Source organism: Dermacentor albipictus, chromosome 2 (genome assembly GCF_038994185.2).
Source record: "Dermacentor albipictus isolate Rhodes 1998 colony chromosome 2, USDA_Dalb.pri_finalv2, whole genome shotgun sequence".
Classification (NCBI taxonomy): Eukaryota; Metazoa; Arthropoda; class Arachnida; order Ixodida; family Ixodidae; genus Dermacentor; species Dermacentor albipictus.
Genome location: NC_091822.1, coordinates 43,249,150 through 43,261,406, shown reverse-complemented (window position 1 = coordinate 43,261,406; position 12,257 = coordinate 43,249,150). Strand labels below are relative to the sequence as shown.

Sequence of the window (12,257 nt, the reverse complement as noted above, 5' to 3'; positions counted from 1 at the left end):
AGAGTGGGCTGGGGCCTGATTAGCTTACCAAACCCCATATATATATATATATATATATATATATATATATATATATATATATATATATATGTGTGTGTGTGTGTGTGTGTGTGTGTGTGCGTGGGGGGGGCGGGGTTGTACATATATATCCATACATGCATATTGCGTGTTTCTTGTGAAAGATGCACGCGGGCGCCGCAAAGAAGATGACGAACGCTCTCTGGCACTCGAGCCGTCGGCTGAACAGCCAACGCTATCCTTTGTAAGTATACTTTGTAAATAGTCTCTAGTCCTTAATCCTTCGTTCGCGTAACCTTTTGGGGGAGACGGCTGCTTCCCGTCTTCGCCACGGAGCTCCGCTCCGGCCGCACAATGCTGATTTCCGCCATGGCTCCCGGTGATGTCTTCATCTACTCCTGCGACCCTGCCAACAAGGTACATTACGGTCACCAACCCCCGCGATCCTGGCATATTCTCCGGCCAAGATAACGTCCAGGTTGAGGGTTGGCTCAACCTGTATGAGCGTGTTAGCCAAAACAATGGCTGGGACGCTACCATTATGCTAGCGAATGTCCTATTCTACTTGGGCGGAACTCCTCCTGTCTGGTTCCGGACACAAGAGGACGAGGCCTCTAGCTGGGGTGCTTTCAAGGAGAAGCTCAGCGACCTCTTTAGAAATCCCACCGGTCGGCAGCTGGCTCCTAGAAAAGAGCTTGCTACCCGAGTTCAGTTTTCTACTGAGGAGGAGGAGAAGGACGTGGAGGAAGAGAAACATCTATTTAAAAGGAACGAAAGGACAAGCAGGTGTCTTTCTGCATGTGCGGGAGGCGCCCTTAGTCAAGGGCTCCGGCGGCTCTTGCGGTCAACCGGGCCCGCCGCACCAGTTGCTGCTGGCCACAAGGGTCGGAACTAGTCAGCACGGCCTCCCACTGCTCAGGTGTGAGGTTACGTATTTGCGGGGCCGCCTTCACGTTGGGGCGTGCCCATGTGGTGGGATATAGGGAGGCGTAATCGTTACAAAGGGGACATTTGTATGAATATAGCGTAGGGTGCATTGTGTGTAGGGAACTTGAATGGGGGTATGCATTGGTCTGTAATTGTCGCCATGTTACGGCGTCTTCACGTGAGAGGGTCCTGTGTGGATGTGGGTTATGTGCTTACAGTTTATCCGACACTTCTCTGTATGTCATTGTAACAGAAAGCGTGTTGATTATAGTTTACAAGATGTTGTTCCATGATGTTGTATAATATTTTCGTCTCAGTCAGTTCTTCATGGTTACCTTCTGAATGTGTAATATGTGCTTGCCGTTCTTCGCTGTGATTCCACGCAATATGCCAGACCAATTATTTACAACTCCTTGCTATAGCATTGGGGCGGAAAATGCTGATGAGAGTGATGAAAGTGACATCCTCAATAGTAAGCGTTGGTTCATACATATTCGTTATAACATTTTACAATGTAAAGCAACGCCTAGTTCCTACAGGCCATGCATGATGTATTGCAACAAATTGTTTTGAAAAAAAAAACGAATACGCAGATGACATACGCATTCCAATTTATTGAATTTATGATTACTGAACTGTACGTCATAATACGTTTTTGTTATAATTCCGTGGAATTACATGGATATCCGCGTCGGCGCATTATCGTCATGCAGGTTATGTGTTTTCCTCTATGAACCATCACGTATATTTCGAGCACTTTCGGGTAGAACATCCTGTTTGGTAGCTGCATGTTCATACTGTCCGTCGCAATATCGTATGTTATTGCAAAACTGTAAGAAACATGGCATTTTTGTGATGTTCAAAGTGACACAGGTAGACTTTTCTGTGAAGTGCCTGTGAACGTTTCTATATATCAAATTTTCGTTGCTTTTTTCTAATTGCAAGTGGCTGCCCCGCCTTTCGAAGCTGACGGAGCTGAGATGATTCATTTCACCTACGATATGCCATGCAACAATTGAACATTGTGGAGAAGCTACACCTGTTGCGAATATTTGCAGACCCTAATAAATAACTTCATGATTATCCTTTACTTCGAATGTTGCTTCGAAAAAATTCCTCGGGTATTTATCGCGATAAGCAGCTTTGTCTTTAATAAGGTGCTTTGAGTCTATCACGTATATATCCAGCCTCACGCCCCAACCAAGCGATTCAAGTTGTCTACCGTCTTATGCCACTAGGCATGTGCTCGTTGTCGTGATGCTGTTGTTGTGGTTCCATCGTCGTCATTCCAGCTTCATCTGCCTCTCGTCAGGTGGTCATCGTGAGGTAGCCATCGTCACACGATTGTCGCCTTGGCGTCATTGTCTAGCTTCATCGTACCATCTTCATCATTCCCTAAATATTATCCTATTGATGTCATACCGCTTTCTTCATTTTATCGACGCCGTGCCTTCTGCTTCACTGAATTATAATCGTGCTGTCTCAAATTCCTCTGTGATGATGTTGCCGTTGTCAGACCACTGTCGCCATTGCGTTGTCGTCCCACAGCCGTTGTCATTATCCGCAGCAATCAGTTCATCAGTTCTTAATAAAGTTTTCACCCATAATTTTTGTGCATTTACTAGCTTAAATATGCCACCTCTAAACGCTTTTATTTACCCAGTGATGAACCGACTCTTAATAACTAACAATAGTGTGGCTAAAGTTATGCCACTGAAATAATCCGAAACACTTCGTTGGGATTAAATTACCTCCACGTTGTTAAAAAGTGCTGTTTGTTGTTCGCTGGGACAACGAGATACATGTAACCTTAATAAAAATCACATAGAAGTCACTTGTTGAAGCCTCCACCCTCCAAGACAATTAATTGGGAAGGTGAGTCTACAGCAGAAATGAAATAACAAACATGCCGCGCCTAGTTACCCGCCAATAGCGCTCACAGTTCTCTATGTAGACGGCTGGAGCGAATCTTGTTTTCATGTCCTGTGAACTTTTTTGAATCTTACTCCTTTTTTTTTCTGCATCACAACGCAGTTCTCGCAAAACGTAATCTTTCGAAACACAACTAACATGCAAACCTGTAATGCCTTTCATGCAGAAATTAGTTGTGATTCTTCGTAACTCTTTATTTGGGGATTGCATATATTTTTTTCGCTTTTCAAAGGCACTCGACAGGATGCTTCATGAATTGTTACGATACAAACTAAAATGGATTGAATGCTTTCTCATTAATCGCTTGCACTTAGTTTCAACTAAGAACACTCATGCTCAGCCTTCTACCGTGCACTGAGACTTACCTTAGGGCTGGTACCTCGTATTCTTCTTTTAATATTATACAATAATAACTTGCCTGCATGCGTTACTTTAGATGTTCAATGATTCGCTAATTACTGTGTAGTCTTCAGAAAAAATAGCTTGTTATATCGATGTAACACACGAATTTTATCTCAGTGTTATTACTCTAGCAACACTTCGCTTATGGAATTACATATTACAAAACGCAAAGTAATCCGACTGTGTCAAAGACCGCGTCTACTGTGTCATAGCAGAAGTATCTCAGTATACACGTAACCATTGATATAGGTTCGGGCACCCACATACCACACGCTTATAATCTAACAGCCTGTTGAGCTACATTCGGCCAAGCTTTTCAAAACCATCCTCATCAGTTAAGCGTTTACTACACGAAACGCTAAACCGCTCCAAACAAGAATATGCAACATCATTATAGTATACAACTTGTTCAGATCTTAATGAATTACTTAAAATGGTGCACAATAGCTGTGTTCGTTTAATATTGTCTAATTACACCACCATGCTAGGATACGTGTCTTGAAATCGAGGCTGAGCTTACCACGCCTCTCGTCGCACCGTAAGATGTATCATTTAGAAATTTTGCATAAAATATATTATCACAAGTGCCAGCGCGATGAACTAACCTCTTCTCGTGATCACGCTTGGTATCTGCTAGAGCATTCTCTCAATTTTGACATTGCGCTAAGCAGAACTAATACATTTCGTAGTCGTTTTTGCAGTACAGAATACCGCGAAATACTAAAACCACCTTTGCGCACCGGCAGTACCAATTCAAGGTCATGACCAACTTTCAAATGTTTAACCAACAGTGTATAATAAAGGAATAGTTTCTTTTTGTTGCACACTTACGGCATTTGTAATAAATAATAAATGCCATCGCGTTAAATCATCACGGTCTTTCCATCGTCGTCATTCCAACTTTGTCATCCGATGCCTGTCACACCGTCGTCATACAGTCGTCACCATCCCACTGTAGGCATGCCGTCGTGGTCAGTATGTCTTCTTATCAACGCCATCATTTCAGAATCGTCATCGTCGGCATAATGGCTCTGCCACTTTGTCGACTCATTCCATCGTCCTCCCTGCGTCGTGTTCACACAGCCGTCGTGAGGCCCTCGTGGTCATGGCGGACGCCGGAGTGCCATTGTCCCAGCAAAGTGGGCTGATCTCGGAGAGGGTGGATGTGGAATATCACCGAAGCAACAGAAATCTCAGAATGACCACTACTGATCTTTAAAAACAAGCTTTCTTCAGCAGTAAGGAGTGTTGCGGCACTGCTTGAATGCTAATTGCATTAAAAAGGCCATGAAACACTTCTGATAGAAGCCGAGAATGCATTTAAGAAATAATTCAGGCTATTATTATTAGATAGATATGCTGTTGAGAAAGGTTATTTTATAAATACTGTGCAAGGAAAAGTACCTCGAAGCATTCAACAGGAGCGGAGCCATTGTCAGTCAGAGATAGCCTTTTATCTCGTCGCGGTGCTCTCTTTCCTTCTTCAAAGCCTTCGCAGGTGAAAGCGCAGCGGGGCATGGCGGCAGCGCTTCCCCCGCTGAACGTCACCGTGGTGCACCGTTCAAATTTTATTTTGGATGTTCGCGTAGACACAACTATTACCAATTTCGGCGCCTAGGACGGCAAATTCGGTTGTCCACACCGAGCTGCAGGGAGATTAGTTAAAGGGTTCACCGTGGCACACCGCGGCGTCTGCAGTGTCTATGCTCTATAGCAGACGTAGCTCGCTGTACTACAGTTGTACGCAACTGTAGTGGTTATGCGCAGCGTTTGCTATGTTCATGCATACTTGGGCTTATGTGGGTGCTCTCGCTCGCGTACTTCAGCCTGGCTGTGTGCTACAGGGTGCGAACCGGCTTTGTCCTGCACCAGCTCGGCTGACGGGTAGTAGTCACCTACAGATTGCGCCTTTTGAAGCGACAACAATAACTCAATACGAAGCAACGCCTCCCAAGGCGTCGACGCAGGAGAGGCCAGCAGTGAGTGCACGATGGCAAGCGCACATATGGTCTGACCTGAAGTTTCGCCTAATTTGAGGCTATTGCTTTGTTGAACACTAATCAAAATTAGCGACATTTAATGGTGTCATCACAGACAAGTAGTGTGGGCAAAGTTTTGTTCCTACATGGGCGCCCGTGGCCAAGCATGAGCAGATTATAGTCAGCTTCTTTTGGAAGTACGTAATCATTATGCAAAGTTGAAACGTGCATTTTTGCATACTTCAGAACATTTACTTGCCTCCTTCAATAAGTATTCACAGCAACAGTAGGAAGAATCTCACTGATCCAAAACGCCCGTCTTGAATGGGGCCACCTACTGGACAGTAGCAGCCGTGTGTGGGAATCTGATAAATGACGGAACATGGACGCCACCAGCAGCTTCGAAACGGGGGAGGAGAAGGCTTTGCGTGAAAAGAGCGCGTTTGGGAAAAAGGTGACTTCTCGCAGCGCTCGCGAGCTCCTGGCGCCAATCATGACTGCAAAATCTCTGTTAGATGTTCACAGCAGCATCCGCTATCCATGAACTCTGTTCTTTTACCAAGCCCAAAGGGTGGTTCTGGACCCCTTAGCATCGACAATCATCATGCGATGGGATATGCAGGAATTCTTTGCAGTCTTAAGTGTAGCTTTGGCTGGCAAGATCCTCGCGTAACAGGCGTTCTTAAGTTTCCATTTAAAAGAAGGCATGAAGAAACTGTCAACACACACTTGAAAGGAAACCACACAATGTGCACACATGAACAGTGCAGCTAGTTTATCGATATTAACATTCTTATGCTGCGCCTATTTTCATTGTGTCCTGTGTTTTCTATCCTTGTGCAGTTTGTGTTGATGTTGACAAATATTCCTGTTTTACACTTTTCAAGCTAGCTCTCTTATTGCTTGGGATAGCTATTCATGAACTCGTTTGGCATTCTATATCGTTTTAAGATTGCTATGTTATAATGGTCGCCGTGCTGACAAAACGAGAGTGACTGGGCGTGTTTTAAGTAAGTGTTTCAAAAGTAGCTGTATTTTACTTCCGTCTTCACGTACTGAAATTCGACTTTCTTAGTACTTGGATACGACACCCTAGCTTGTCTTTAACATTTTATTCAAATATTAGCTCTGTTTTGAAGCTCACTGTGCTTTCAGAGTCTTAAAGCACGTAGGAAGAAAGTGAGTCACGTGATATTCCCTTGACGTTGATAAATGATTACGTAGATTGATTATAATTGGTTTCACGAGGTATGACAGTTCAAGAGTTTGTGGCTGAATCTCTGTAGGCTCCATTTCGCCGACTAAGCAAGTTTGACTCGAGAGCTAGTTCACTGAATAAATTTGGGCCATATATTTGTGTACCGAAGGAGGCTGTCGTAAAAATAGGCTACGCCTACTTTTAAATGGCGTGATTTAGGAAGGTACGTGCACATAGGGAAAGCGTAGGTTCCTACTTACTATTGAATATATTTAGAATATTGATGTCTCTGAAGCCAGACAAACCGATAAATTCCCTGATTCCTAGTTTCTGAAATCTGACAGCGAGAATCAACTGGACCTTTGAATTCGTATTACTTCAACAAGGGCAAATTCTATGCTTCTGGGTTACAAACTCGCTTATCGCGTGGTATATGTGCAAGTTCACATGGGGGCACATTGAACGCGACAATAAATACAGAGCAGGGGCGCTATAACACAAAGCTATTGCAAGCTTTTCTATTCGAATTCTGCTATCAGCCCTCCGCTATTGGACAAATACGATTTTTGGACAACTCCTCCTTCGCCTGTATGTCATGCGACGTCACGAAAACCGCGCTACCTCTGAATATGAGATGACGTGTACACACCGATTATGCATGATTCGACTGCAGAAAAGAAAAATAATTAATGATGATTCGACGCCGGTTCGCCCTTAACCCTCCGCTATTGGCCAAAAGGTTTCAGGCGGCACCCACTTCACCTGTCTGTCACGAGACGTAACCAAACCGCGAAAGCGCATTGCGTCAAAGGGACGTGTACGCGTTAAAACTGCAATAATATGTCGAACAAAACTGGATTTTTTCCTGAATAGCCACAGACTGCCCCATTCCGAAAACGATAGGATATAGCTGCCGTCGATCACTCAGGCACTGCCTACTCGCACCTGCCGGAGATCATGGGCTTGTTTTCTTATAATAAACCTTTAAGTGTGGCTGTAGAACGTTATCGAGCCATTTCGCTACGTATACGACATCGCTGTACCAACTCTTCTTTGCTGATGATCGCATTTTAGTGCCATTTCGCACTGTCTGATTCCTGCCGGCACATTTTTAGACAAGCCACTGCAAGCTAAGTAATGGAAAATGGTCCAGTCGCAGAAGCCGGCACTTCCTTTTTCATCCGGTTATCTATTCTTCAGTGAGCTGGCTCGGCCCCATGGAAACCTTCTCCAATTGAGCGTGCTCCTCAGCTCTCGTCAGTCAATTAGACAATAAAAACCGCTCAATGTAGGCAATGTTATTCATTTCAAAGCAAAGAAATGTGACCTCATATAAACAAGGGGAGCATTTGATTGGGCTGTTCAGGCAACGGTGTGGGTCAACGCCGGATGCTTGCGTCGGCGCTTACGTAAATTTGACGTCAGGAGAATGGAATCAAAACATAGTTCAGTAGTTTTACGTGATAGAGCGCCAAGTAAAAATTATAAAGAAAGCTTACACGTTAAAGAGAGACGTATTTGCTTACCGTTTTTCGGTCGTCATGACTGTAGCGGCTTATTGCGCACATAGAAGGAAATCGTTCAAGCGCTGGGGACCAGACTGGAAGGCAGCGGAGGAGTGCGAGATGTTCATTGCCGCTGCAGCTGGCGTCGCTTTGATCTCATTTCACGCAGCTTCATGGGAAGCCACATGTGCGCGATGGAACTGTCGGCCGTGAGGATTTGTTTCCTATACATGTTTTTTCGTTCACATTCCAGTGACATGCCCTGGTAGGCGCACCGCACGAACTTCGCAGTGCCAAGTGTTCGCTCGTGGCAACGAGACATTCACTTCACCTCGAAGGCATTGCGCCTCTACACGAGAGTTGCCATTGCTGCGCAGTTTTATTAACTCCGCGCCACAGCTGCACGAAAATGAAGGCGGGTATGACGAGTCCAGCAGATTGAGCGGAATGCAAGTGCTACGAGGCCTACCAGCTGCGGAAACGGCAACATGGCAATTTCGTAGCTCATGATTGATACTAGTCATTATTTTTAGTGAGTTAGGTAGGCTACGTGTATTGTCAGATAAAGTTTTTCTTCGTTTGTGCGTACCTTGCTTTGTACCGCCACCCCAACATATAAAGTAGAACATCTATATATTTAGTTCAGTGGTTTGAAATCCTAAATGCGCCAGTTATTATGAGCTCAGTTTTGCCAATAGTACTAGACCTTGCTTTTGTGCCCATTCGCACTGAATGTAGGTCAGTTTCAGTAGGTTGTTAACTTTTGACTTGTTTCTCTTTTAGCGGGAGGCTCACGCTAAAGCAGCACATGCCAGGACAAAAGCCAACACAAGCAGTCGAGCAACAACAAATACACTATTTCGGGCGGCCTTGGTGCAGGCCAGCAAAATGAGGCCAGCGAGCAGGTTGTTATTTCCCAAGGCACTGGTGACATTTATTTATATTTTATTATTGACCATTCCTACTGTCTGTATGTAGTGGGGACGTCTTCGCAACCGCTTCCACAACAGGACGGGAGCTTGCTTTATGCCCATTAAGTGACATTGCATTTGGCCTTTTCGAGGCCACTCCCCACTATAGTAATAAGTTATGTATCATCGAACGACGCCGAGCCCTGCATAAAATGATGTCGCAATAATATGAAACTCATAAAGTGGGACATCGCTTTGAGTAAAAACAGCGGTTGTTGTTCCTTCTACCTAGGAACTTCTACCTAGGAATCACGGAATAAATTCATATGAAGGAACGTAAAACCAAGCGTTGGATTGGCCAAGGTTGGGTGAAAGAAAACCATAGAAGGCGCTTATCACATTTAAATACTCTACTCAATGCTTTCCGAGAATATTGCTCGCATCTAGAAATTTTTGAAAGGCCAGTAACGCTCGTCTTTTCAATGAGTATGTTCGCGAAGGACCTCAGATCTTCCTGAGGCTGAAGGGCCAGCGATCTAAAATAATGAAAGCACGTATTAAGAGTTGCCTGCGTCTGTCATGCCACAGACATTCTACCAGAATATGCTGTACATCTTCACCCCGTGGCCACAAGTACATTCCGCGCAATCAGTTGTCGAAATTTTATGTGGAAAGTGTATTGTGTGCACGGTACCGAGCCGCATACGGTGAATCAACGTTTAAAGGGCTGTCGTATTTAGTGTGGAGAGGACCAAACCATGTGGCTTTGCAACCACGGGCTGACATCTGCGTTAGTATGTGTTGCTATTTTGTTTTGCGTTATAGGGAGACCATATGTGGTGTTATTAACATGTCCTTTTCCAGCTCCCTTGTCTGCTGCAACATTCCCAGGGATATTGCCGGGGCCTAGTATGCATTGGAACAGCACTTTGCGATTTTCTTTACTTGCTTTTGTGAGTTCCTATAGCGTCTCGCAATATAACGCCATGTTTTGCGAATTGCTGATGTCACTATGAAGTGAAGACAAAGCTGCCTGCGAGTCACAAAGGATAACCCATTGTTCTCCTTTTTGGATTGAATTCATGTAGCGTAACAAATACACTACTGCAATGAGCTCTGCTATTGTTGATGATGTCTTGTGAGGTAGTTTAAACGTTTGTATAGGTTCCATTATGGAATGACAAAGGTAGCTGTAGAAGACTTTGTTTGGCAAGAACCATCTGCGTACGCTCGAATATACCCAGGGTATCGAAAGTATATCTAGTATAACGCCAGTTATTGTGGTGGGAAATAAACATATCTCGTTTGCGGAGAAGTCCCACAACCAAAAGTTCAATTTTTGGAGCTATGAGTCGCCATGGGTGGTAGGAGATATCTGAGGACCAAAATTTGTGATATGGTAGTCGATCTTTGTGCACCTGAATCATTGAGGGGATGTTCGCTATGTCTATATCTATTTGTTCACTTGCTAGAGGGTGCCTTTTGTGCTGCAATGAAACGAGAAAATAGTGGCGACAGGTTTCAACCATCCTCATAATAGGAAACAGAGGATGATGCGCCTCTGTAATTACTACAAGAAAGAGCATTAACCGAGGGGCCCGATCTTTTTATTAATAATATCATGAGTAGCCAACAAACGGCGGTGGAAAGAATGTTCTACATCCGCCGCTATAGTTTATGAGTGGTGGTGCTGGCGAACACTCCCAAGGTTAGTTGTAGTAGTGGATTGCGAAACCGCATCGCGGTAGCTCAATTGGTTAGAGCAACGCATGTGTCATGCCAAGACGTGGGATCGTTCCCTACCAGCGGCAAGTTGTTTTTTCTTTCATCCACTTTCATCGCCTGTAATTTATCATTCCTTTAATTCAATTAATAAGTAGAAGTATTTTTCCCTATTTCACTCGTTGTCCTTGTTTGTTTGCTTCTCATGATATTGTTACGGTTAACGTTAAACCGGCTTTATTCAAGGGACGCGATTGATGGTGAAGTCAACATGGCGTCCCGAGGCTGCACCAGCTAACCTCTTCTTCTTCTTCTCCTCGCCCGGCTCATGCCGTAGCAATCCCCGGTTGCCAGACGAAGGCCGCTGGGCAAGTCCAAATCACTCGGAAAGCGTAGGGTGAAACCGCTTAATACGGGCAACATGTACTAACTGGGTCAAGCTAGACCGACGACCAGCGGACGTCAAACGTGCCACCACGTACGTCAAGTCACTCAAGCGATCTAGAATGACGAATGGGCCCGTGTACTGGGGTAAAACTTTTCACATAGGGCACGTTTACGTTCCGGAGTCCACAACCACACAAAGTCTCCTTTAGCGTACGAGAAAGACTGATGTCGGCTGTCATAGCGCTCTTTCGATCGGTGTTGCGATGCCACAGTACGAAGACGAGTGATACGCCGGGCTTCTTCGGCAAGACAAAGCGTCTTGGCAACAGAGTACTCGCTGTGAAGGTCAAACGGTAGTATAGTGTCAATGCAGCTTAGCGGTGAACGTGCGTAAAGGAGATAAAAAGGACGGTAATCGGTCGTCTCATGCTTTGCAGTATTATAAGCATAGGTGATGAAGGGGAGTACGTCATCCCAGTCCTTGTGATCCGAAGATACGTACATGGCCAGCATGTTAGAGTTCTGTTCGTACGTTCTACAAGCCCATTTGTCTGAGGGTGGTAAGGCGTTGAATGAAGGAACTGCGAACTGCAGAGACGAAGCAGCTCTTCTACGGCGTCCGCAACGAACTGACGACCGCGATCGCTAATGATGACATGGGGGGACCATGTCGAAGAATGATGAATCGAAGCAAAAACGTCGCAACGGACGCAGCTGTTAAAATGGTACGGCCGCCGTTTCCGCGTAACGGGTCAGATGGTCGAAGCGTACGATCACCCAGCGGTTGTCATTAGATGATCGGGGAAATGAGCCCAGAAGATCGATACCCACTTGTTCAAACGGCAGGCGAGGCGGCGGCAGAGGTTGGAGAAGACCTGGCGAAGCGGTCGTGAGGCGCTTGTAGCGTTGACATTGTTCGCAACTGGCGACGTAGTGCTTGACTGTGTCCCGCATTCTGGACCAGAAAAAACGCTCCTGAGTGCGGTTAAAAGTTCTGATGAATTCTAGGTGGCCAGAGGTCACATCGTCGTGCATGGCTCTCAGTATGTCCGTTCGCAGACTCTGCGGCACCACCAGAAGGAAGCGCGCGCCTTTAGCCGAATAATTGGTCTTGTAAAGCAGGCCGTCACGGACACAAAATCGACCGGTGGCTCCAGGACGCGATGCGGCTACAAATAAAGGTTCCAAACTAATATCATTTTCCTGCTCTGCTTTGAAAGTCATCGAGTCTGGGAATGCAGAAGAAATGGGAGCAAAACAGTCATCAAAATTGTCT

General features: G+C 45.2%; 2 protein-coding genes across 3 annotated transcripts in view; one reads left to right on the top strand and one right to left on the bottom strand.

Moving 5' to 3' along the window:
• The window catches only part of LOC135912789 (monocarboxylate transporter 3-like), a 210,638-nt gene that overhangs the window by 176,692 nt on the left and 21,689 nt on the right, over positions 1–12,257 (bottom strand). The window contains exon 1 of one of the 2 annotated variants that reach the window (XM_065445336.2): positions 7,983–8,080. The exons of the other annotated variant lie outside the window; for it this stretch is intronic. Within the exon in view, the coding sequence (XP_065301408.1) occupies positions 7,983–7,999 (17 nt within the window). The 5' untranslated portion in view covers positions 8,000–8,080. Of the gene's footprint in view, positions 1–7,982; positions 8,081–12,257 lie in introns of those variants that run through there. 2 annotated transcript variants of the gene reach the window in all.
• LOC139055926 (uncharacterized) overlaps positions 232–12,257 on the top strand; it is a 66,730-nt gene continuing 54,704 nt past the window's right edge. The window contains exon 1 of the mRNA XM_070533579.1: positions 232–262. The gene's annotated coding sequence lies outside the window, so the exon portion shown is untranslated. The remainder of the gene's footprint in view (positions 263–12,257) is intronic.